The sequence below is a fragment of the Cnephaeus nilssonii genome (assembly GCF_951640355.1).
Source record: "Cnephaeus nilssonii genome assembly, chromosome: 6".
Taxonomy (NCBI): domain Eukaryota; kingdom Metazoa; phylum Chordata; class Mammalia; order Chiroptera; family Vespertilionidae; genus Cnephaeus; species Cnephaeus nilssonii.
In genome coordinates, this window is record NC_137077.1 from 14816910 (window position 1) to 14844705 (window position 27796).

The window sequence follows — 27796 nt, forward strand, 5'->3', positions numbered from 1 at the left end:
CCCAAATTGATTTCTTCTCCAAGTTCTATTGCTCAGCCATTTTGTAATTGAAACTCTGAAAATACCAGTAGATACTTAGGACATAAGCAATCTAAGACATATTAAGCATGAATTCTACTGCTCCATTAATTTTCAGATTCCACAGAAAGAAATTCTACTTTCAGAAGTAATGCATCTTGCCCACCCCTACCCCCAATTTCCACCCCAATGTTGCAAAGCTTAAACACAAGTTAAAAAAAAAAAAAGAAAACCTATACACAATTATTATGCTAAGGGATTCTGTTAGATTTTCTCCCCTAGGAGATAAGATTAGGAAAATAATAGTAATGATATAAGATAATTTGTACAAAGAGCATACTACGAACAAGGCATTTTCCTAAGCCTTTTCCATGCATTAGCTCATTTAATTCACACAAAGACCCTATGAATTAGTTACTCTTATTATCGTTCCCACTTTAGAAATGAGGAAATTAAGACAAAGAGATATTAACCACCTAAGGTTTCACAGGTAATATGGGATAGGGCTGAGATCTGAACCCAGGTAACCTGTTTGCAGACCCTATGTTCTTAGTTACATCTATATATATATAAAAGCCCAGCGACCCTTATGGCGGAATTACCAGAAAGACCGGTCACTATGATGTGCACTGACTACCAGGGGGCAGATGCTCAATGCAATGCAGGAGCTGCCCCCTGGTGGTCAGTGCATTCCCACAGCAGGAGCACCGCTCAGCCAGAAACCAGGCTCATGGCTGGCAAGCACAGCAGCAGTGGTGAGAGCCTCTCCTGCCTCCACAGCAGCACTAAGGAGTGACGAGCCAAGCAGTAAGGAGCGGGCAGGTGGGCAGTTAGGAGTGAGGGGTCCAGGATTGCGAGAGGGTGCAGGCCAGGCTGAGGGACTGCCCCCCCCCCCCCGCCCCGCAATAATTTTGTGCATCGGGCTTCTAGTACTACAATAAATAGCTTGGGTTTGATTATAGAGAAATCTGGTTTCTTAAATAAAAGTATAGCACAGCTTAGCAGTCCTCGCTTCCTGCCAACCCCCTCCAAGAGAATGACTGTGCCCCCTATACCCTTACTGATTCATATTGCATCATTTTACAACACGCTATTACACGTACTCTTCCTCTCTCTGGCTCCCCCCAACTAGCCTGTGCACTCTGAAAGCTGGGACTCTGCCTTATCCCTTCTTATATATCTAAACGCCAAGCATAGTGTCTGCCTGAACATAACATGGCTCCACAGATGTCTGCTGAATGAATCATTTAGGCCGTAAGTGATAACACCTTTTTCTTTGGTTCATCAAGTTTTCCAACTCATTCTTGTTCTCTGGTGATTTATTACAACAGACAGAACACAATGTCATGACACTGATGTGAATGTGACTATAGGCTTTTGGCACCATCCCTGTGGACTGAGCTTCTTAAAGCAACACACTCTTTACGTTCAGCTCAAGAATCCCCAAACACTGATGGCCTAGATCAGGGGTGAGGAACCTTTTTTCTGCCAAGGGCCATTTGGATATTTATAACATCATTCACTTATTATAATTCACTTAATATAAATTTATGTTGCTATGAAAAAAGCTCCTAGATTTAATGAATTTCGAATCCCACCTGTGGTTCCTTGGCAGGACCAGACCACGTAATTTTGGGGGCTAGACGTTCCGCACCCCTGGCCTAGATGATAACTGATATTTGCTTAGTTGAATGTAGCCAGAGAGCTAGAATTCGCATTTCTATGAACTAGGATAAAGGATGAAGGAGAGTATTTCCATACTCATTTCTAAGTACTCATCGAAGAGTCCGTAGGCATTCATCGGCTGAAGGTTGTAGTCCTTTTCCCATTGTGGGAATCTTATTTTCCTTTCGGGCCCATGCTCTTGTCGCACTTTTCTTCTAGTCCACCAGTTCTGAATTAACCTGCACAACAAGGTCAGTGTCTTTAAAAAAACATGTAACCGCTCATAGGACTTAAGTTAAAAATAGAAGCGTTTGAATGTAGTCTTATAGTTTAAAAAATAATTGAGGACAGGCTGCCAAGGAAAGAAAGCCTTGGAAAATAACAAGGGAGGCTGTGCTTCACGTGAGTAAAGAGAATGGTTGATGAATTTAGTTGAATCCTTCATGAAACTGTCTTGAGATCAGTGCTGTCTATGAGGGTTAGAAAAAGGACCGAGAACATCTATAAACCAACCCCCATCTATAAAGCAACACCCAGATATGCGAGAAGAGGAAGATGTGGCCTCGCTGGCTTAATTTAAGAGCCATGAGCAGTCTCACCACATGGGTGCTAACCTGGGGGGCCTAGGAAATCTGCAAACCCACAAAATGCTTCCACTCTGGCACACGGAAGCTTGCAGTTCTACAGCCGGACTGGCCTGCTTTGGACTTGAGCTCGACAGGGGCTCTTGACTCCCAATAAAATGCACATCACCTTGGGGAGGTCAGCACATTAATCCTTAGCAGTGCTTGGGAGCGCATCTTATATGGAACAGGGATGAGGAAATGGGGGTGTGGGTGGGGGACAGGTCTGTGTGCTGTTGGGGCTAAGGAAAAGGTTGAAGGTTTCTGGGAGTAGACAATACCAAAAACTAAATGTGAAATAAAGGAAGTAAGAGGTTGGGTCTCAAAGACAAAATCTGCCAACTTCACAGTTTTGCTCTAATGTCTACATTATTAAACAATAAAAATAGGTCTCTTGATGTCCATGACATTTTGATAAATTATGGTTTATACTTTAAATAATGCTTCTAAAGGTTTGATTTTATGCTTTATTTTTTAAAAAAGTTTTATAGAAAACATGAAACACTCAGAATAGGTTTTCTAAAGATAAAGCTAGAAGAGAAAATGACCAATAGTGATTCTGGTAGGAGGCTAAGAGATCACTTTTCAAAGTGAGCCAAGTTCCAGCTAATTTTTCTGGTCGAGTGGTCCTCCCTGGGACCCGGAAGATGTCTATGGAGACACCGAGCTGACACGGAAATCAGTAGGTGTGTAATTAAAGCAGAAATAGGAGTGTTGCTGATTTATGTCCCTTTAAAACTTAACTGACCAGAGCTGAGCAAACACAGCAGAATTCAAGGTTATCCTTACAGAGGGGATGCGAGTTTCTGCCCATTGTCATCAACATAAATTATTGGCACCAGGTAATAATATTTTTCCTGATTAAGATATGCTGACTTCGACATACTCGGGTTTCTTTTCTGAATCTCTAAACTTTGCTCCTTTCCACAAGTTTCTTTTCTGTACAGCCTGAATGTAGTTTTAAAAATTGCTGTGCCTGCCTTAACCGACTTGGCTCAGTGGATAGAGCGTCGGCCTGCGGACTAAAGGGTTCCAGGTTCGATTCCGGTCAAGGGCATGTACCTTGGTTGCAGCCACATCCCCAATAGGGGGTGTGCAGGAGGCAGCTGATCGATGTTTCTAACTCTCTATCCCTCTCCCTTCCTCTCTGTAAAAAAATCAATAAAATACATATATAAAAAATTGCTGTGCCTGACTTATCTCAGGGATGGGGGAGTAGAGATCTAGTTAATGTGCTACAGAGACTTGTAATGCTGGAGCTAGAGCATCAGAAGCAGCTTGCATGCGAGTGTCCCGTATTGAGGGGCCCGATCTTCTTAAAAAGTATTCACTTTTGCTCATGTGACTTGTGCTAAGTCTTCCAAAAGAGCCAGGGTGTATCATTATTATTTTTGTTATGGCAATGACTTTTTAAAAATTGATTACTGGAGAGGGAGAGAGAGAGAAACATTGATGCGAGAGCTGAACAATCTTGATTGGCTGCTTCCTGCCTGCCACCCGCCGGGGATCGAGCCTGCAACCTGGGCATGTGCCCTAAAAGGGAATTGAACCAGCAACCCCTTGGTGCACTGGGTGATGCCCAATCAACTGAGCTACACCGGCCATCGCCAATGTTAGTTATTTTCCTGAATGTCTTTGAGCGTAAACACTTAGCTCCAAGGACAGGCCCTGGCTTAGTTGCTGAGTCTGCACTGCTTATCTTACTTGCCGTGCCTAGAAAAGCCAATAATGAGCAACGCTGCCTCTCAAGCACAGACACGAAGGTACTTACGGGTAGCCAAGCTCCATGAAATTATTCCAGGTCTGCTTTAGCACCATTATAATACCCATTTGCATACAGAGATCAATAAGGCATCCACTGGGGTGGCACTAGGAGGTGAGCAAACACAGAAATTCAAGAATCAGTGGAGAGGAAAAAAGGTGTCCTTTAGGAAACAAGGAATGATGGGAGAATACAGACCTCTTCTAGTCTCCACCGGTTTATCAGCCTCAAGTAGGCACCTGGGTGTCCTGCAAATCTTCAACACACAGAAAAACAGACCATTAGGATCCTGTAGGTCTAAGCCTTCAGTGAATATTCTATTCCGATTAGCACATCTTCCAACGAAAATTACTGGTGCAGTGACAGGTCTGAGGGAATTAGGAAACTCTACAGAGCTTCTGGAATTCTCCGGGGCATCTGCCTCTTCTGGCCTTTCTGTCTGCTGCCAGGCACAGTTCTCATTGTTTGTCGTGACTTTGAATATTTTCTGTTGAATATTAAGTGCTCTGGTCTCTGCCTGTGGGCAAGGCCTGTGTAAGCAGCAAGGTGGACTGAAACACATTCTGATCTTTTTGAATAACAGTAATGCTGTGTTTTTTCCAATCAAATGATTTGATTAGGATTCTATTCTAAAGCACCTAATACTGCGGTGAGGCTGCTGCATTCATCTGGCCAAAACCTAATCCCCGCCCCTTCCCTGGTTCTCATCTGCTCAGAAACACTTCCTGGTGCGGTGAATTCATGGGACATGAATGAATGCGGTCCAAATCCTCATAACTGCTGGATTGAGAAGTTACCCAGGCTGCACTGGCATCCTGTGTCAGCCCCCTCCTGTCTGGATGTCCATCCCTCTTCTATGGTGTAAGGGATCTAGGACACGCTGCAGGCCACCCCCCGCCTCATGCCCCTGCTCCTATAGGTGTGAGGTCCGGGCCCTGACTCAGGTGCAGATGGAGTCCAAAGTTTGACATCCATCCTTCCCCCATGCAAATCACTTTCCTCCACTTAACCTCTGCTAGAAAAAGTGCCCAGGTCCTCCTGAGCGAAAACCATCTCCCGAGATGGGAATGGAAAGGAGGAGGCTGATCTCTGTTTACACTTTGTATGAATCACACTAAAGGCGGAACTCCTCTGTTGCCCTGGTCCATGACCCCTGAGCTTTCTGTCCCCCGCCCAGGAGTGTGGGGAGATCTGGTTCCTACCTCCCGAGGAAGAACGCGATGTAAAACGTGGAGCTGTTCAGATTGACAAACTGAAAAAGAAACATTTTCAGGGTGAAGCTGTTCTCCCACTCCGACTCCGTGCGAGGCTGTTCTGTGAACAAAAAGGAAGCCGAGTTTGAAAGGCTGCCTGGGATGCCCGCTCCACTCCCTGTCCTCCTCCCCATACACACAGGGTGGGAGCAGAGGCCGGCTAAGGAGACCCAGTTTGCCTATAGATGGCGCCAAAGTGGCCCATCCATGGGATTCTCAAGCTTGCACACCAGCCCCACCAAGGGTTTGGTGGGAAGTGGCTACTGAATTGGCTGAGCGGTAGAATATCCAGTTTGTTCCACTGACACACGGAACCTGAGAGCCTGGAGTAGAGACAGTTGGGCTGAAGGAGCCTCATTCCCAGTCCTGGCTCCCTGCAGGAGACTTTCCTTTCGCTCTTAGCCTCTGCCTGTGGGTAAGGCCTGGGTGGCACGCCAGGCCCCCTCCCAGTTCCTAATAATTCCTTGGTCTTGACTTTTCTTGCTGAAGAAATTCCAGATGCTCATGGGGAGAGGGCGTCAGGTCCCCATCTCAGAGTGCTGAGAGCATCTGACTTTACCTGTCATCCTCAGCCCCCATGTTTCAATCTCATGGACAAATATCAAGACGACCTCATCTTTACAGCTTTTACTGTATATCACCATCTGTGTCTTATAGTTTCCCAACCTCACTCAGGTGCCAATCCTCACCTCCTTAGATCCTGACTTCCACAAAGCAAACACTCTTTGAACATTGTAAGGGCGGACCAAACCTCCAATGTGGCAGCTCATGTTAAATGCATGGATCCTACCCCACGAGCTGCGGCCTCACCCCCAGCAAGACCAAAGAAAATGTATGTTATGCAACCGTGCTTTCTCTGTTTCCACATTCCCTGAGCTTCTAATTGCTCATTTACCATTTCAACCCAAGCACTCCCTTTCCATGAAATTATAGCTCAAACTGCTTCCTAGGAGCATATCAGAGAAAGGAGGGGGGAGAGAAAGAGGATCTGATTGAAAATGGTTGAAATGTCAGCTTCGGAAACGAGGCTGCACCGCTGTGGAGGGAAGAAAAGAACAAAGGTTTCCTAAAGGGTTTTAGCTTGATTTCACTCCTGCTACTGATCTCTCGGTTACAAGGAAGGTCGCCCAGGTTGTCAGCCAGCTGGGTAGGTTCCCAGGTGTCCCCACCACAGCTGGACCGGGCTGTATCTCCACTGGCATCTTTGCCAGCCTGGATCAAGGTGCCACTGGGTACAGCCTACCAAGGCACAGTTACCTCTTTCTGGGGACATAAGCCTCTTTCTATCTTTTTTGGGAAGGGGTGCTGGAAAATTTCAATGACACGAAGGGAAACAAGCCAAGTGCCTACCTCTGTATCTGGTACATAGCAGGCCTCGAAAAATGACATCTTATTTTTATAATAATTATTATAAATAAAAACACCTTTGTGATTCTGCCGCCCTCCCCCCACCACCTTGGACAAACAACATATGGAAAGTCATTCAAATAGATTACATGTGGGAGTGTAATTTCCTCAAATTACATAGAGTAAAAAAACGAATAGCTCAATAATAAAATTGGGATGCTTTCTCTATCTGTGGGAAGTGTACAGTGCACAGCTGGCTACCGGATTGTTCTAGGGCTTTACGGAGTCAGAGGAATGCCCTTAGGGATGACTCGTCCGGGTGAGTGTTACGTTTACGTGTCAGTGTTACGTTTACATGTCAGTGATGGTTAGCCTGCCCACATTCCCAGTAGAAGGCCTCCAGTCTTCAAAGCAACGACTCTGCTGTGATTTTCTATCGCATGGAAACGTGGCACATTGTTAAATAAGTAAAAAATTATAGGCAGTAGCAAGCGAGCACTTTTCTGATTCTGGGCACTTTATACACGTGTGCTTTTGGGACAGTATGTATTTTGTGCTTTACATTAGCCCATGATAGATCAAGTTTGTGACAGGTTTTAAATCTTTAGATAGAAAAGATCCCCGGATGATTAGGCATATTTAAAATGTCCTGTTAAGGGCAATAAAATTGCTGTGTGCAACTCAAAATAAAGGGGATGCTGTATTTCTTTTCAGCAGCATTTCAAAAATGAATCTTTGAAAAGGTACTTTTCAGACCACAAAACTGTACCATGAAAGAAAAAGGGTTTCACTTACCTAAATTGGTCAGAAAAAGCGCAACTTTTTCATAGAGCTGTAAAATAAAATTCATACATTTAACAAATGAACTGTAGATGTTCTAAAATCTGTAGTAATTATCAAGGAGACAGGTAATCAAGTCATGAGTGAAAATAATTGCATTATCCATCCATTGCTCAAACAATGAAAATAATGCGAACAATTGTATCCTTTAGGGCAAGAAAGAAGGCACAAGGTCCCATTTTACTATTTTAGTAATCATCTCCCTCTGGAGTGAATAATTCTGTGATAACAGAGCTAGCTAGCTGCCACTAATTACCAGCTTGCTCATTTTTCTTCTTTGCAACTTCTGGATTTTGAAATTTTTCTAAAATAATAAATTCCTGTGCATTTTAATAAGAATCATAATAAACTTCCTATATTTCATTAGCTCAGTGATTACTAGTTCACCTAAGAATCATAAATAAACTTCGTTACTGGGTAGCTTAAATGCTCTTAGGAGTGACTCAGAGTTTACTGGTTATGGAATTTAGGATTATTTAAAGAGCTAGAAATGACAGTTTGAATAGATAAAACTGTGTTGATAATAATATTAAATTACTTGGCCTTTAGAAAGCCCCTTTCAAATAATGAGAGCATTTCAGTATCACGGCCCAGATTTAAGATGCAATATGAGTGGGGGTGAGGGGAGCTATAATTAATTGGACATCTCTAGGCTTAACACTGTGCTTGGCACTCCACATGCATTATCTTTTAAAAAAAATATATTTTATTGATTTTTTTTACAGAGAGGAAGGGAGAGGGATAGTTAGAAACATCGATGAGAGAGAAACATCGATCAGCTGCCTCCTGCATACCCCCTACTGGAATCAAACCCAGGACCCTTCAGTCCACAGGCCGACGCTCTATCCACTGAGCCAAACCGGTCAGGGCCACATGCATTATCTTATTTATTCCCTGCTACGAATCTCTAATGTCAGCATTTTTATGTATAGGTTGACCTCAAGTCTAATAATGTCAGCCATTCCATCTCTTTTGTTCTGCAAGAAATAACAATGTAATGAGGGCCTACTATGTGCCAGGCCCTGCTCCAGACATTGGGAAATAACAGTAATAAAAACAGACAAAAGTTTCTGCCCTCATGGACCTGTATTCCAATGGAGAAGAAAGATAATGAACAACATATATGTTAAAAAATAGCCTATGGGTTGGTGATAAATGCCCGAGAGAAAAAGAAAGCAGGTAAGGAGATAGGAAGGTGTCAGATGGCAGGAGTGGGTTGCAATTTTAAATTGAGTGACAAGGGAAGCCATTAGAAAGTAACATTTGAACAAAGACCCGAAGGAGGTGAGGGACCAGTTGCTATGCAGACCGGGAAGGGAAGACTATTCCAGGCAGAAAGAAGAGCGAGTAAAAGTCCGAGGTTGAGAACATGCCTGGCCCATCCAGGGAGCCAAGGGAAGGCCAGCGAGGAGCAGGAGAATCTGGTGAGCAGGGAGGGGACGAGGTCAGAGCTGTCACTGGGGCCAGATGGAGGAGAGCCCAGAGGCCATGTGAAGACATAAACTTTTGTTCCAAGTGAGAGGAAAGCCACTGGGCATTGTGAACAGAGGAGTAACATAAGCTGACATCTGTATAAGAAGCTGGCTCTGGCCCAGCTGGCATGGCTCAGTGGTTGAGCATCCACCTATGAACCTGGAAGTCATGGTTCGATTCCCGGTCAGGGCACCTGCCCAGGTTGTAGGTTCGATCCCCAGTGGGGAGAGTGCAGGAGGCAGCCGATCTATGATTCTCTCTCATCATTGATGTTTTTCTCTCTCTCTCCCTTCCTCTCTGAAATCAATAAAAAAATATACTTAAAAAAAAAATGAAGCTGGCTCTTTCTATTGTGATGAGCGCAGATTGAGGACAAACATGGAAGCCAGGAGACCAGTTAGGAGGGCACTGCCATAACCCAGGTGGGAGGTGGGGATGTGTGAAAAGTGATGCAATTCTGGAAACATTTTGCCAGTGAGAGTAACAGCAGAGTCAAGGATAACGCCGAGGTTTTCAGTCTGAGCAACTACAACGGGGGAGGCTGTAGGAGGAGCTGGTTGATGCTGGAGGGAAGATGAGGAGTCTGGGTTCAAAGGTTAGGTGAGGATGGTCGAGTAGATAGTTCGACATGTGTGTGTGGGGTTCAAGGGATGCATCCAGGTTGAAACATACATTTGAAAAAAGCCTGAAATCAACACAAGCAACATCTCAAGGAATGCTGTGGACACTGGCAACCTTCATGTCACTCAGAATAAAAAGAAAAGGGGAATCAATACTGTCTAGCTATGTTACAGATTCTGAGCTGGGCCTTTAGAATAAATTCTTTTTCTAAATTTCCCCAAGAAATATTTAGTGTTGTCTTACTGGATAAATTAAAAAAATAAAATAAAACAAAAAATTAAGGTTCAGAGAAGGTGAGTGCCTTGCCCATAAAATCTGACACTAGGAAATCTCTGACTCCATCCCCAGACCTGTGTGTATCTCATGCCGGGCACTTGGCGACATGAACCTGAGGCCAGGTTCCTTCAGCAACAGAAGAAAACGGCCACCTGCAGCCCACGTGTTTGATGCCCGGGGCTGGTCACCTTGCAGCTCACTCACCACATTCAGCAGCATGATGATACAGAAGTTGATGCACACGGCAGTCCCTGTGGTCGCAACCTGAGAGTTATTCCTGATTAACGCCCACTTGAAGGCAGCAAAAGTGCTGACGGTCACCACCCTGTAAATGACGATCCCAAACACAGCGGCGATCACCACGCATATCTGGCAGGAAGACAGAAGAGACCCAGTGAACACGTTGCCGGAGGAGGGTTTCCTGAGACTTGGCAAAGTCTCTGATGACCAAAGAAAACAAAGCAACTGCGGCCCTGACTCAACAAAGCACAACAAAATGCATACTTTTCACTGTGGCTAATCCTTTCTCTCGTCTGTTTGTATTTTCTTATTCAAGTGGAAAAACCACAGTGTCTGAAAGTCGATAAGCTCTGTAAGCTATGGGGTAACATTTTATTAAGCAGCATATTAGACTGAGCAGATGAACAAATATTTATTACGGGAATCTTACCATGTCCCTCTTCTGTTTAGAACTATTTACTGGCTTCCTTTTGCGTAGGATAAAAGCGAAGCCCTGATGATGACCTGCAAGACTCTCTTCGCCTCACTGAGTGCCTTTCCCCCACTTGGCGACTCCAGACCTTCTGTCATTGTTCCCAACGGGCTTAGCACCCTTAATCTTCAAGACGGTTTCCTTTGCCTAAAATGCTGACACACTCATTCCCCTGCTAAACCACACACTCACAGCTTAGTTACTGCCACTCATCCTTCACAGCTCAGCTCCAAACCACTTCATAATTCAAGCTTTTTCATGACTCCCCGGAATATTTTGTTTGTTATACAGCACCTATGCCCTTCTTTTGGTGTCCTTCTTAACATTTCCAACAATTTGTCAGTTTGATCACTGTCAGTCTCTCCATCAGGGCAGGGACGGTATCTGTAGGTTCCTGTGGTTTCTGCAGCCCCTTAGCATAATTACAGGTGTTCCGCTATTTGTTGCTGAATAAGTCCACTATGTGATAGGTGCATAATCTTTTACTAATCAGATATAAACACAGACTAATCTGAGGCATCTTTTTCTGAAGATGTCATGGTATCTCTATAAAACAATGGGAATCTCCAAAAAGTTTTGTGACTTTCATTAGGTGACTCAATATGTCAGAGTAGAGACCTTAGCCTACTTAGTTATCAAAAACTGGATCTTAAAGCTGGGCCTTCAGAAGGCCTTTGCTGACTTACACATTTCATTCTTCATAGATGCATTCCTCTGTTCTCCACACACTCTATTTTTTGGCTATGAATGACATGCAAAAAAAGTTTGAGCCTGAACCCTTGCTGGAACTGGCCAAATTATTATTATATAGTAGTAATAATCTACAACGAAATGAAAAACTGTCCATGTCTTAATCTTAGTGCTGATGATAGGGAGCTGGGTGAAACGTACACTGAATTTCAGACCAGGGTGGCAATACAATGGAGGGGACAGCATGCAGGACTTAGAGGTCAGGTCTGAGTCCTGGCTCAGCTACTACCTAAGCAGTACGACCATGGACAGGTAGCCTGTCCTCTCCATGGCTTCAGTCTCCTATGTTCCAGCTTCCTCATCCGGAGAACAAGGAAAGCTTAATCTACGGCTATAAGTCTTGTTGCGAGAAACAAAAACCAAGACAATAACTTGGTAGTTATAGAAGGCATGGCGCGGCACAGCTGCTTACAAAGCAGTCTCTGCCAAGGGCGTGGGTCTGAATCTCGATCTGAGCTGAGGGACTTTGGGCGCCTTGACTACCCTTTCATTTCCCCACTTTCCTTATAGCTAGCGGGGGTCTGGATCTGCTGTAGTTTTGTCCTTCCCACTCTACTGACCTAGGATATATGTTTACACACTTGCATTTGAAAAGAGGGAAGGAGAACCCTAATTACCCCTTTTGGTTCTAAAATGACATTTCTGAAAAATCTGCATGGGTTTTGTTCAGTAATTAACAGGGTCAAAGTTCATCACAAAAAGACCTCTTTTTAGGAAAAGCTAACCACCCAGCTTCAAGTTAGTATTTTTCAAATTATATAATCATCAGTGAGTATGGAAATCAATTTTAGGGGGTTATTAAAAAAAGATTATAATAAAACAGAAAAAAATCAGACTCTATTAAACATTAAAAAAAGACTAAAATAAAACAGAAAATTAGTCTATTACATGTTATAAAGGTGAACATTTTTCAGTTACTCTATTTAGTTTTATATACCTATTAGAGGCCTGGTACACAAAAATTTGTGCACTCAGCGGGGGGGGGGGGGGGGGGTCCCTTATCCTGGCCTGCACACTCTCAAAATCTGGGACCCCTCAGGTAGGGTCCCAAGGCCTGGCCTGAGATCAGGGCCTATCAGGGCTTTCCTTCCCCTGGCTGCAGGCAGCTGGCCCCAGCCATGCTGCTGCCACTGCTTGCCATCTGTGCAGTGCTGCCCCCCCCCCACCCCCCCGCCACTCCCCTGCCACCTGTGGCCTCCCTCTGCAGGCAACAGGCTGGGGTGGATTGGCTGGCTGGCCTGGGCCTCCCTCTGTGGGTCTATCACTGGCCAGCAGCACACCTGCCACAGAGGCCCCGCAGGTGGCCTGGGCCTCCCTCTTTCTTTGCTGGGGGGCGGGGCCAGCCCTGTGAGGGGCCGTCTGCCTATCTGATTGCCCCTAACTGCTGGTCTGCCTGCCTGATCGCCCCTAACCACTGGTCTGCCTGCCTGATCATCCCTAACCACTCTGCCTGCCTGCCTGATCATCCCTAACTGCTTGCTTGGGGGTGGAGCCAGCCCTGTGAGGGGCTGTCTGCCTACCTGATCACCCCTAACCACTTGCTTGCTTACCTGATTGCCCTTAACTGCTGGTCTGCCTGCCTGATCACCCCTAACCACTCTGCCTGCCTGCCTGATCACCCCTAACCACTTGCCTGCCTGCCCAATCACCCCTAACCACTCTGCCTGCCTGATCACCCCTAACCGATTGCTTGGGGGCGGGACCAGCCCAGAGAGGGGCCGTGGTGGTTCTGGTCTCTGGTGGCTGGCCTTTTATTATTTAGGATTTGCAAAACACATACTGGGTCATGACAGAGAATGTATTTCTTACATGGGCATGGTAAAAAAAAAAAAAGTTTGAAAAACACTGCTGTGGGTCCTGGCTCATATTCTTAGTTCCTTTCAGCATGGCATAGAAAGGCAAGTCAAAAGAATATTGGATTAAAGTAGAGGATCTGAGCTCTTGGCAGTTTACTGGCTATTTACAGGCTAACTGGACAAGCCCCTTACCCTTCCCGAGTCTCAGCTGCTCTACTTGTAATATGGGCACAATATCCTTATATCACCTCATGGAGTTGTTGTGAGGATTAAATCACAGAACATAAAAAAACTGTTTTGTAAAACTATGCAAATGCATGACATATTAGTGTTGCTACCATGTTACAAGTTGGTACTGTATGAAACAAAAGAGTTCTGTAAAAATGTTCCAAACCATAAAAAATATTCCTGATGCAGACACGATCAGCCGGCTGCATTTATCTGTAAACGCTTGGTATGGTTCTGGCTTTCCCGAAATGGGATTCATTCGCTCTTTCTTGGAATACTTGGCTTCAAACTGGGGCCGTATTTCTTCCTAGAAAACAAACAGGCACATTTTATGCTCTGAAGAGGTGCACACGTGATAAGGAAAAAAAAATCATTTTACCTCCCGGGGAAACTGAGTCAACAGCTGCTATATTAAGAGGTCAATTAATGAGTTGGACTTGAGACCCAGGTATTAATGTTTGGAAATTGGCCACTTGAAGAAAATCTAAAGAATGATGATCTTTATTTATTATCATCAAGGCAATGCGATTTAGACTAATAGTTAAATGGCTATTATCTTCTTAAAGTAGGCTTGAAGAAGAACACTGAGGAAAGGGACCACCTGTCCTGTCTCGAGTGGTTTGAAACAACGTAGTAGCTTTTACTTCCATGACCAGGGAATGAAACAGACACAAGGACAAAGAAAGCTTCCGAACAGCAAAATGTTCAGAATTCATTATGTTATTTTTTTTTAATTTTTATTTTTTCTGTTTCTTGACCTCTTAGCATTTGATAGAACCAACCATTTTTCATCCATTTCTTCTCATGGTTCTATGATACTACATTTTTCTCAAATTTCATCTTAATGGCCGCTGCTTCTCAGTTTCCTTTGCTTGTTCTTCATCTTTTTTGAGCTCTAAATGGGTGTGCTTTTTTTTTTTTTTTGTTAATCTTCACCTGATTATATTTTCCATTGATTGATTATTTATTTATTTATTTATTTGAGAGAGTGAACTATAGGGGAAGAGACAGAGAGAACCTTGATGTGAAAGAAACACATCGATTGGTTGCCTCCCTCACGGGTCCCAGGACAGGATCAAGCCTGCAACCAAGGTACATGCCCTTGACAGGAATCAAACCTGGGACCCTTCAGTCCACTGGTCGAAGCTCTATCCACTGAGCCAAACCAGCTAGGGCTCATTGTATGAATCATAATGGGGATCCAACTCTTAGTATTCTCCAGTCTTGTTGTGTGTGTGTGTATTTTTAATGTAGGCATTGGAAACCATGGTTTCTCTATTTTTTTAAAATAAGCCCCTAAAGGAGTCATTCATGTTAACCACAGATTTTAAATGTCTTCTTAATTGGTATTGAAAACAAAGTAAATACCTTTCAAATCCAGCTAACATCAATGCTCCTCCACTTCTAAATCAAGCTGAGATTTTATTTCAATTAGTTGGGGCCCCATCTAATGTGAAAAGCAATTATGAGATTAGGAAAAGGTAATCAGCAAGAGGGTATGTTGAAGTCGTTCCAGTTAATTAAATACATGTTGTATTTGAGTCTCTAACAAGAGGAGAGAAAGTGAGCGGAAACCCTGGTAAAATGGAGATTGAGCCAATCTAGGTAGAAATGCTCAAGACTCAGATGAAGGTACCTGCAGAAGCGAAGCAGCAGCTGATGGAAGATTGTGAAGAATGTGCACAGCTTGTAGCAGGAACGGCAGCCTGGCTGTGCCCAAGGCTGGACTTCACTCAAGGGCAGGTAATAGGGAAGGTAAGGGGGGCACAGAAACAGCTCCTGCCTCCTTTCCTTTATTTTAGGCAGTTATACTTAAGGATGTAAATAGAACAGACCTAGAATAATCTGCTTCTTTGGGAAACTTTTAATTTATCAGGCTGTGTCATTAATTGCAGTTGAGTTAATCATCAAGCAACTGAGGCCAGTCATGGAGCCAGGCCTGTCTTCCTGGGTCTTATCAGCTGAATTTGTCCCCCACATAACTTTATATATTGAAGTGCTAACCCACAGGACCTCCGAATGTGATTACATTTGGAAACAAGGTCTTTGCAGAGGTAATTAAGATAAAATGAGGCCATTAGGGTAGCTCCTAATCCAATATGACTAGTGTTCTCATAAGGGAAAATTTAGACAGAAACACAAAGAGAAGACAGCGAGAAGGCTCAGGGAGTAGATGGGCATCTACAAGCTAAGGGAACAGATTCTTCCCACAGAGCCGCAGAAGAAACTAACCCTGTCGATACTTTGATCTCAGACTTCCAGTATCCAGAGCTCTGAGACAATACTTTTCTGTTGTTTAATCCACCAATGTGGTACTTTTTAATAGCAGCCCTGGCACACTAATACCCTGGTTGACCCCTCAAGGAGGCATGCAGCAAGTCTGGGCATTTTTTGCACAGCAAGCTGTGCAGCACAGGCTAGAAGAAACATTTCTACAGTGAATCTCAAACTGAGAACTGGAACTTCACATGGCTACTGAGGCAGGTCCTGCAAAATGTATGCTGAGTGAAAGAATGGTTCAAGCTTTTATTTTTTTTTTAATCCTCACCTAAGGGTTATATATTATTGATTTTAGAGAGAGTAAAGGGGAGGGAGAGGAGAGAGGGAGAGGGAGAGGGAGGGGGAGAGGGAAGGAGGGAGGGGGAGAGGGAAAGGGAGAGAAACTTTGCTGTGAGAGAGACCGGTAAGGACAGGAAAAAGGCTTATTTGCTGTGGCTTTCCACAATTTATGAGAAGCACCCGGTAATTAAACCCCAGGATTGTTAGCTCCTCTGAGTCAAACAGCCCCTCTGTTAAAACTGCAAGACAAGGCAGGCTACTCTCAAGGCTACATTTTTGCATATCCCTTCCTCCCTGTTATTTTTACAACTCGGGGATAATTCACACCAAGGAGTTTCTAGTTAGTAGAATGTTCCCTTCTCCCCTCCCCTTCAAATAAGCCTCTTTGAACTCTTCATAACTTTTACTCTAAGCATGTTTTACAGGTTTGATAAAAATACTGATAATACACCTCCCTAGGATACCTGCCAGACTATCTCCTGAAAAACAAACTATAATTTTTCAAGACAACCTCCCTGGTACCTGCTCAGCTTCATCCCGACATCCTCTTTCCTTCCTTGTCGCATAGCAAAAGCCAGGATTTAAAAGGGGGAAACTACCTTTTGTTTATTGCCCTGTGTTGACTAGTGATACTTGACCCTTTCCCTTCATGGAAAGTAAAATGAACTTCCTCTCTGCATCTCTTATTGTGGTTGTGAATTCTATCACAGCCCGAGTCACTGGCTAAACCCTAACAGAAACATTGATTGCTTGCTTTCCATAAGTGCTCTGACTGGGGATCGAACATGTGTATGGGATAATGCTCCAACCTACTGAGCCAACTGGCAAGAGCAAAGAATGGTTCAAGCTTTTTTAAAAAAACAATTTTGTGCATTTAGATGTGTGGATTTTGTTTGTTTGTTTTGTTTAAGTATATCTTTATTGATTTCAGAGAGAAAGGGAGAGGGAGAGAAACATCAATGATGAGAGAGAATCACCGATCAGCCGCCTCCTATAGGCCCCCTACTGGGAATTGAGCCCACAACCCAGGCACGTGCCCTGACTGGAATCGAACCTGGGACCCTTCAGTCAGCAGGCCAACACTCTACCCACCGAGCCAAACCAGCTAGGGCTGGTTCAAGCTTTTTAACAGGGCTGGGAAGACAGAGGGCTCCAGACTTACAAGAGATGTTTATCCTGAGGGTACCCACGCCTGGGGCCCACCAAAAATGCCAACAGTGACTTTTAGACTGGTTTTGTCCAACTTACTTAAATAATTCCATACAGCAGCACTGAAAGAGGAAAATTGAGAAACACCACTTTTCTTTGGAAGTGGAAAAAAGTCCAAAGGTGAACTTGCCTCAGATAACAGAGTTGCTTGGTGGTGACTCAAATTCCCAGGAAATAGCATTTCCCATCCCATTTGAAAGTCGTTCCCATGAACACATGTGACAAGAAACAGCAGAACAGCTTCACCTGGGGGGAAGTCCCCATGCGGCCTGGAAGCTGTCGCTAAACTCCAGTCACCTGGACAGTTCAGAAATCGTTTACTGGGGAATACTTACAAAAACATGACCGAGTCCTTACCCCACAAACAAGGATTGCTTAAAATCCCAGTATTATTTCCAGATCTAGAACTGCCCAAATGTGTTCAAGGGCATGAGGAGAAAAGGTCACCAGGTGTGATTTGAAGAAAAACAAAAATACCTTTCACAAAGATCTCCACCACCAAGCCAACCATAGGGCTAAAATTCTCATTTGTGTCCCTAGAATATTCCTTTTAATATATAAAAATATATATGCATAGCAGAAAAACACCCATTAATACCCGTCATCACATCACATGTGATTAGTTTATCTGACTTTCTGCCACAACAAGGGTCCCAAGAAATGGGATTCAGGAAGGTAAGAGATAATGAATGAGAGGAAGGAAAGAAGAGTTCAGGCCTCGATCGGGCTGACAAAGGAAGTAGGGTCCGACATGGTGACCAAGACCAGCAAGGGTGCTTGAGAGACTTCTGACAGGAATGGGGCAAGAAGAACATGAAGACCAGACCTAGGTTAGGAGAGGACACTGTTTTGGAAGGGGAGAGTGATGGAGCTGGGAGGTGTGGGGGGAAGTTCAGTCTGAGGTTATCTCTCCTTGACAGACTTACCTAGAGCTGGCCCTGCATTTAGTTACACCCATCAAGGAGGCAGCTTGAGGAGTGTTTTCCCGCTCAGCATTTCCCACTTCAGGTAATGCTGACTTTGCTCATGCCTGGGCTCTGTCCAGGGTCCTGGAGAGCTCACGGAAACATTCCCCAGGAACAGTTCTCTTAGAGGGCTTTTGCTTCCATGTGCCTAGGGTTGTAAAATTATTGCCCAACTTCTGCTGAAGTGAAGCAATGGATAATATTGGAGAAAGCTAAACAAATCTTATTACCAATCATTTGGATGCCTCTACCTAAAAGTAAAGTGATTTACTTAGCTATAGACTTTGATTCCACTAGCAATAAAAAAAAAATTATTATTTTTTAATTCTGTTAGTGGTTTTTAGACTCCTTAAGCGTTTTCTGCAGAAACAGATCCTGAAATGCTTTTTGAGTAAACCTGACTTCTCTCACAGTGCAGGAGGTGATAACTGAAGGGGACTGTGTATTTCTTGGTGATCCGCTTTTTTTAAATTCCGGTGTAAATGATACAAACCTCTTCCTCTTCCCAGTCTATCAAATCCCAGTCATAAGCAATTACTGCTCGCCGTCTTTTCCAAAACTCCAGGAAAACTGTTGCTGGAACAAGCACAGAAAGACACGAACATTTGAAAATAAAGCAATGCTGTTAACTGTGCCGCGAAATAATGAAGCCGTTGCAAAGAATGAGAGCTGTTTGTGTAAGCATCCTTGAGCATCAGAACTTCCCGCTAATTGATCATAAGTAGGAATGTTTTTGGAGAATTACCAAGTTTGTATCATGCATAATAAAAAATTAGAGATTTCATTTTGAGTAAGTTAAGCTGATTTGCAAGTCGAGGCAGAACAGACTTATTAGAATGGCAGGGCTCCCAGGATGTAAGAAAACAGAAAACTAGGTTACTAACATCTTTCTAATTGATGGCATGTTTATTTTTAAAAGTCAGAGGCAAAAGCAAAAATAAAAATTAGCAGTATTTGATTGGCAGTGATGATTTGTTCCCCAAATCCTCCTTGCAGGAAATACCTATGTAAAATGTTTTTTTCTTCTTCTATTTCATTGAAGGAAGCTATTTTATTGGAGGAAGAAATTCTACAGCCTCTCTCTCTCTCTCTCTCTCTCTCTCTCTCTCTCTCTCTCTCAACAAACAGTCTTTATTGTTGCACTGAAGGCAAATGTGTATAAATTCTGTTAAGAACCTTTCTCAACAAGTGTTGGCGTCCCCACTCAGGGAAATCTGGGGGTAATCCTTACCTAGACAAAATAACTTTCTACTCATTTCTATTTTAAAAGATCTACTCAAATGAATTATTGAGCACTCTACAATGACAGAGAGAGGTGAAAAAAAAATCAAGACACAATCTTGCTGCCTCGGAAGTCACAAGCCAAATGAGTGACACATAGGCACACACACACACACACACACACACACACACACACAAACTTTGAGGGCAACTGTAACTAAGGATACCACAGGGATGCCGTGGGAGGCAGAGCTGATGAGTCTAACTCTGTTGGGCTTGCTGTGAAGTTAGACTTACAGAGGCAAGAATGTCATGTATTTGAAATTCATTTCGTGAGGAAATGTAAATATCCAAATGCCCATTCCAAAGAAAGATAATTACTTTCATCTTTCTTATTCTGCCTTGCCCTCACACTACCTCCCCATTAGTGGCATTCGGACACAGAACATAGATTTTTCAAATGAGTAACTGGAAAGACTGTATAGAGTAATAGTTAAGAGCTCGCTGGCGTATGACCTAGACTTTCAATCCTAGGTTTGAAATCTAGTTCAGATATAACCTGTACTACTCTTGGCAAATCAATGAACTTTTCTAACTCTCCATGTCCTGCTAAGCAAAAGGAAAAATGGCAATATAGGTCTATGTTCTCTATATGAAATGCTAAAATTCAAAATGATCTAAAAATCCTAAGTTCTGCACCCTCTCCCCCAAAGTTTAGCATAAACTCATCTTGTGGCAAGTTCTGACCTGGACTGACATTAGAATACTAATAGCCTCCATTTATCCCTCTCAGTGAGGAAATCCACACATTAAAAGCAGCCATATGAATGTATTTGAATATGGGGTCCTTCCCAGACCTGCTGAGTGTTACATAATACATATGGCATAGCACCTTTCCAAAATCTGAAAAATTCAGAGTAATTATAGTTGTTAAGAAAGCCACACCTAAACTAATCAAGTGCTTAATTCTTGGAGAGGGAAATTAAATAGATGTCTGTGGAGGTTAATACAAGTGCCAACGCCGAGTGGCCATTTTTCACTGGCGTCCTTCCTGAGAGTCTCGTTGTGTCGGGGGTCCCCAAGGCCACCTCCAGGTTTGATGACTCATGAGGAGGACTCATGGCACTCAGCATATAAATAAGATTACAAAAGATAAAATAGTGCAAATATCTAGAAATAAAAGGCCAATTATTATAAAATTTATTTTCAGCCCTAGCTGGTTTGGCTCAGTGGATAGAGCATCAGCCCACGTACTGAGGGGTCCCAGGTTCGATTCCAGTCAAGGGCACGTACCTCAGTTGCAGGCTCCATCCGCAGCCCTGGTCAGGGCGCATGCATGAGGCAACCGATGGACATGTCTCTCTCACATCTATGTTTTTCTCTCTTTGTCTCTCCCCTTCTATTCTCTCTAAAAATCAATGGAAAAATATCCTTGGGTGAGGATTAACAAAAAAAAAATATTTTCAAAATCTGAGACATACTTCATTCACAAATTACGGACAGGATCAGAATCTTTGAATTTGCATAAAAGGAACCACAATCTTGTTATTGATCAGAGAGCTCTAAGAACCTTGATTTGTTTGTTTACTGGGAATAATTTAATTTTGGTCAACACTTAAAGTAGGACAAAACAGAAGAAGGAGATGAAAAACATACTAGAAAATGAAGAACAGAGGGGAATAATCTGCTTGCTGACAAGTCTCCACCAACATCTAGCTCCCTAATGACTTTTTTTTCCCCTAGGGAGAAAAGCCAATTCAGGCCATAATTGGTTTGTCCCTTGAATCTTTCTGAACAAAAATGAATACAGAAGAAAGAGCCACTTGGCTCAAGCCCAGAGCCCTGGGCTCCTAGTAGACCTCCAGGGTCCTCAGGAGGCCCTGCTACCACAGACCTATGAATAGGAACAACGGTAATGGAGTTCTAGCTCCACACAAAGGCCGTGCCCAGCTGCTACAGACTGTTTCCAAATGGAGCCTTACTGTTTCTCTAGTGAATACACAAAGCAAAAGGCAACAAAACAAGCACATCAACCCATGTCTTCCCAGGTCTTGTAAACCACTTACATCTGTTCTCAATATCTTCGTATGGAGCAATTTCTCAAAAATAAAGTTTCTTTTCTTTAATGTTGCAACTTGTTAATCATAAAGAATGATCATGCCCAGCCAGGGTTGCTCAGTGGTTGAGTGTCAACCTATGAACCAAGAGGTCATAGGTTTGATTCCTGGTCAGGGCACATGCCTAGGTTGCAGGCTCGATACCCAGTAGGGGAATGTAGGAGGCAGCTGATTGATGTTTCTCTCTCATCAATGTTTCTATCTCTTTATCCATCTCTTTTCTCCTCTCTAAAAACAATAAAAAATATATTTTTTTAAAAAAAGAATGATCCTGAGATCATTAAACTGGGTTCCATTAGGACCGACACACTTTTATAGAACATACCACTGCAAAGCAGTATAAATGGGGCTCAGGGTGAACATAATAGTCTTTTATCTGGCAGTTCAGATTTCTGAAGCATAAACAGGTTACACAGAATATCTGATCCTGGGAGTAGACTGTAGGAGCTGAGACTTGCCTGTTGAAGTCTTGGCTTTGCCACTTTCTAGCTACTGCCCTAGTTTCCTCATCTATCACATGAGTATAATAATAGTACTAGTACTTTATTCAAAGGTTGTTATAAAGGTGAACTGAGATAATACTATACAAAGCTTAACACAATGTCCAGCACATAATAAGCCCTCAATTAATGTATATTATTATTATAATTGTTATTATTGCTGGCCATTCCAGATTTCTACAGAAGGCATAGCCCTATCTATAAAGAAATACCTGGTGTAAATCATTCTTTTTCTCATTATTTTTCTGGGAACAATATAAGATTTAAGCAATAAGTTGTCAACTAAAACAAAGCAATTCAGTGGGTGAATTATTCCAGGCTTGCATTGCCTGGAATGAACCTAAAATGTTCCCTTGTGCCCAAGGGTTGTTACAAAACATCTATCAGAGTCTTACTGAGTACCCTCCAAGGTACAAGGATTGTCAAACCTCTAATACACCTACTTCCATCCTCAGAAGCTTCCAAACTCCATCCTACAGGTAGTCACCACCAATCAATCAGTTGAGATTGGCAGGATAAAATCAAACCGATTTATTATGCCCAGCATAAGACATTCCAACTTGCAAGAAAGAGATACAATCCCCTTTGTAACAGTGGTATTCAGTGAGGGGTGGAGATGATAACCGCTGTTTTATAGACAAAAGTCATTATACCAGAACTTCACTCCTATATATAGTCTCAGAGAGAAAACTGTAGAGGAAAACATTATTTCAGTCAAAACATATCTAAAATGGGTGAAACATTAGAGTGGGTAAGGAAGTTTTGTATGTAAATTCTTCTAGAATACATTTTTCTCTACAGAAGCATTAACCATTATGCAGTAGACTAGTAGCCCAAAGCAGAACTTCCCAATGGGTATGACAGAAATGGACTAAAGGCCTGCAAGAGGTAATAATCCCTTCAGCCCTCAGGGTGGCTGGGGCTAGGGTCCTTCAGGAGTATTATCCCAGGCCCTGAGCAGGCTCCTTCACATGCATCAGTATCCTGTGAAAATATTAACATTTTCTATGTGTGCTATGACTTGAAAAAGTTTGGGAACCACTGATTTAAGAAATAAGTATATATTTTTAAAGTCTCTCACTTGTAATCATGGCAAAGTTTAAGCAGTGGATGGCTTATTATACTTCCTGATCATGGTTACTGATACTAATATGGTCTAGAAAACTCAAATACACATTCTTGATCTGAGAGCTCAGCCCAGTAACCAAAACTCTGTTAATGATTGGCTTCCTTTGTTTGCAAGGGACAGAGACACACAAATAGTGAGGGCTTTCCGCAAGGCCCGCCAAGGGAGGCAGGACTTGTATGGGAATCAAAGACTGGGCCTATTCAGAGACAGCGTACAGAAGCCAGCAGCTTGAGACACCATAGTCACAAGAGACTCTGGTCTTCATGCTGATCCCCCACCAATAAGATGGCTTGGCTACACTCTTTGCTTCTCTATGGGCGATTGTTCCACATTTTCTCCCAGTTGGCCACCAGTTGGCTTCTGCACCTGTATTCTATATCTTTCCCACTAGCTCTTTGTTGCTTATCTGTAGGTTCTGATTTCTCATAACTTCAGCCTTCTCATAATTCCTCCTGGTCCCTACTTCTGCCTGATGGTCAATCTTAATTTTTCTCTTCCTCCTCCCCTTCCTCTCTGCATCCTTCCCTGTCAGTTCCTACTGCTAACTTCCTGTCTCTATCTGCATTTCCCATCCCACATTCATGAGAATGTGGAACGTCAGGTCTTCTCCCAGGCCACTCACCAACGTAGGGTTTGACTGATCTTGGGTCAAATACCCACTGGCTGAAAGGGGCTGAAGTCACAGAAATCAAAATATGTCCCTTTAACAGAGCTGTGATGGGTGGGACAAATTTCCTTTGAAGATCTCTAGGTAAGCCAGCCTCCTCAAGAGAACAGGGCTTTACTAGTATATTTCCACTCATCAAAGATTATTTAAACACTTTCATCTCATAAATCCTTTTGGCAATTTCCTTCTCTTTCCCTTCTCTCTTTTCTGTTTTTCCATCCATCCATCCATCCATCCATCCATCCATCCATCCATCCATCCATCCATCCAATATGAATCTCTCTGTCTTTAAAGAAATGCAGGAGTTCTCCTGTGATAATAATGGTCCTTGAGGAAGAGAAATTATATATGTCCTCCAAAATGATATGAACCAAATGCTATGAAAGTTCAAAGAAGAAAGACATCTTCTGGCTGGAGCAGATGACATTTCAGCTGGGCCCAGAAAGATGAGGAAGATGCTGATATTCATTCCAGATGGAAGCAACAACATGAGCCTAAGCCTCGAGTTAGTGGAGTTTGGTAACATCAAAAATCAGATTTGGTATTTTAAATTCTAGAAAAAATACATAATCATTGAAAAAAATTCAAATCAAACTGAAAATATATAGTGTAAAAATGTTGTCTCTTGTCACTGCTCACACTTACCTTTCCATGAATTCTCCTCTCCAAAGGTAACCACCATTTATTGTTCACTATGAATTTGTCCAGGATCTTTTCTATACTATTAACGCTTTATAATTATTTGACTAAGAAGATAACCCATTAAAATGAGACTCATTTTACAAAGAAGTGGATTAAATAACTTTGGATTAATTCTTTAAGTGAATGTTCCATCACACCTCATTATTATGGGGCTGTTGGCTTGAACTTACATAAAAAGGACTCAATTCAGCCTTTTAAGTAGCTCTTGTTTATAGGGGGTCATTTTGACCAGAATTGGAAGAAAAGCAGATGTGGATACTCATACATTAGCCTAATTAAAAGATCACACACACAATAAAAAATCTATATACATCCTGAGATGGGTATTTGGATCTCATCATATTTTTCTGTTTTATCTCCAACAGCAGGCAAATTTTACTTAAAAAATGGAATGCTGATGTAACTGTTGAAGGTTTAAAAGAAAGTAGACATGTTTCTCCTTTACAATATCACTTTTTAAATAAGCCAAATGAATTATCAGCTGTGTCTAATAGAACAAGCAACTGAATTTACTCCAGCTTCTTCCTTTCAAAATCCAAAGTCAGATTTTCTATTTTTTTAAAATATATTTTTGTTGATTTCAGAGAAGAAGGGAGAGGGAGAGAGAGAGATAAAAACCTCAATGATGAGAGAGAATCATTAATCGGCTGCCTTCTGCATGCTCCACACTGGGGACTGAGCCTGCAACCCAGACATGTGCCCTGACTGGGAACTGAACCATGACCTCCTGGTTCATAGGTCGATGCTCAACCACTAAGCCACGACAGCCGGGCCAAAGCCAGATTTCTAAAGGAACTTATCAGAGAGCATATGAGGGAAACTCAAGTTCCATGGATGTGGAACACTTACCCCAGACTGCCATGAACACAGCAAAGAAGACAGTGGCTCCATTGTCAAAAAGGTGGGTGACCTGGGAACATTATGAATCACAGTTAAGCTAACTTCACATATGCTATATTCCAATTCACATTTTTTCAACTTCTGTAAAAATAGCTATGATGATGCAATGACTTTTGCCGGGTTTCTTTGGAAGATATTCCTTTTGGATCATAATCAAGAAGGGAATTCCACTGACTGTGAATGGAAGTGAGAACTTGTTCCCTTTATGTGGGTCTCAGCAAGCTGAACATTTATTAGCAGCCCCAATAGTGCTACTAAGGATTTCCTTTTGTGCACTATAAAAACTAATATATGTGCACATATGTATTTGGATATATTTAAGAGGTATTATTATTGCTACTTTAAAGGTTTCTGATTTCCCAAGCACTGTTTTTAATGCCTCATTTATTCACTTTGAAAGCATTGCTGTTTTGTGTGGTTTTGAACAAACATTTTCTGGGCTGCCCTCTGGGTTTCAGCATTATGAAGAGGAGAAAGTAGAGCATTAACAAGATCCACTTCCACCTGTATGAAAGCCTTGGGTAATCACTATATTTGCCTAGCACACATAACAAACAGCTAGCAAATACTTTATTGTTAGAATAATATATTCTATCGCACACCCACAGCAGAAAGCAAAAATATTCTTGCTGCAAAACTGCCAGGCTCATTTCTGCCTCCAGGATAAATCACACCAATATCATGCCAAATTGAAATGATGACGGATACGTTCACAAAGCATAACTTTTTTTGGGTGCTTTATAGCTCGCTATAAAGTATACTTTACTGTCCCTCAGAGAATGTGCCAAGCATAAACAGATCTTTTCCTGCTACATCAGAGTATGAGGTATTCAAATATTTCTCAAAGTTGGTTCTCTCTCTCTCTCTCTCTCTCTCTCTCTCTCTCTCTCTCTCTCTCTCTCTCTCTCAACATTAGGAGAGAAGGCAACATTGAAACATCTAAAGTGAGATAAAAGTCTAAAGCCAATTTATTTCATATGCCAGGGGTAGTGGTAAGCTGCATATTGGGCACCTGGCATCAAATCAAGCCCCCGAGTCCCAGTGGCTTGTGGGTGGTGTGTGCTCAGCACTAGGGCATTTCCTGGGAGCTGGTAGACATTGTAGCTGGCACCATCAGTGTAGATTCTGGAATGGGATTGGGACTGTCGTTACTGCTGGTTGCTTAGGTCATCTTTCCCTCCTTCTCCAGGTAACAGAACTCTCGCATGCGGGTCACTAGGGGGCACACAGCTCAAACAGAACTACCCTGAGTCCTTCCCTGGGATTGGTGTGCAAACATTTGGAGAGAGACATTTTTCTGCTGCAGTGAATATGTGAATCAGGAGGGTTGGTGAGTTAATAGGGACATGTGGTTCCTACTAAGATGGTAAGGTAGCATAAGCTGATGGCTCCCTCTGCCACAGTCGACCCTAGAGAAGCAAGATAGTAGATTCTGGGAACTAGCAAAACACAAAACCAAACAAAGACCCTGAGAAACTAGGCAACATATACCTTCAGAAACAGATATTCTATAACAGCAGACGAAGAACTTAAAATAAGTATAAAAATACACTTAAAGAGATAAAGGGAGGAAGATGTAAGCCTGGAGCTATGGTGGTCAGCGGCCACCTTCCCCATCATGTGAAGAGAACCTGTCTGCAGAATGATCATGTAAACAAGTGGCCAGAGAGCATCACCTGGCGGCCTGGAGGACCAGTTCTAGGCCAAGCCCTTGTGCTCAGATAGTGGGAACTACTCCGGTGTCTTTTCCAGGGACATGAGCCAACGTGTCCCTTTCTGCTTAATTCGGTTAAAGCTGGTGGCTGAACCTTACAAATATAAGGGTTGGGAAGAAAGCATTCCTGATCAACAGAGCAGCCATTGATTAAATTGGATATGGGCTCCGATTTGATTCCTATGTCCTCAGTCCCAGGAAATCAGACTAGCATTTCTGATAAGTTTTTCTAAAGGAAAGTTTGGACAACTTCAATTCTGTCATTCTGAGGCCTTTAGGCCTTCATTTTACTAAGGTTCTAGGCAAGAGCAAACTTAAAATCCATAATCTAAAAATCTTGTGACTCAAGATTGGAACAATGGTGTGCTTTGTAGTCAGATAAACTGAGGCATAGCCACTTACTGCTGTGTGATCAAGGATGAGTAATTTTTGCCTCTCTGCATCCTGAGTTAAATGGAAATAATAACATCAACCTTGAAATTGCTGTGAGAATTAGAAAGAATAAATGTAGGTTGCCTAGCTATTTTTATAGCTATAGCCTAGCTATTATTATACAATTATTGTTCTAGATGTTATATTCAGTAGGATAACTGCCCAAAGAAACCCCTATAAAATCTGAGCACTCTAAATATGATGATCCTTTTAAAGGAATTATCTTGGATCTCCCAAAGAGAGAATTTCATGCAAGGCATGCTTTTCCACGTAAAAAAAACCCCAAATAAACTCCAAATACCCCAAAACAACAACAA

At 42.7% G+C, this 27796-nt stretch overlaps 1 protein-coding gene across 1 annotated transcript in view; it reads right to left on the minus strand.

The window, feature by feature from the left end:
* Positions 1-27796, minus strand: part of ANO4 (anoctamin 4) — a 166306-nt gene that overhangs the window by 21702 nt on the left and 116808 nt on the right. Inside the window, exons 13-21 of the mRNA XM_079773483.1 lie at positions 25283-25343; positions 18591-18673; positions 13531-13671; positions 10083-10247; positions 7464-7500; positions 5271-5382; positions 4267-4324; positions 4078-4175; positions 1780-1922 (exon numbers count right to left, since the gene is read on the minus strand). Coding sequence (XP_079629609.1) covers positions 1780-1922; positions 4078-4175; positions 4267-4324; positions 5271-5382; positions 7464-7500; positions 10083-10247; positions 13531-13671; positions 18591-18673; positions 25283-25343 — 898 coding nt within the window. The remainder of the gene's footprint in view (positions 1-1779; positions 1923-4077; positions 4176-4266; positions 4325-5270; positions 5383-7463; positions 7501-10082; positions 10248-13530; positions 13672-18590; positions 18674-25282; positions 25344-27796) is intronic.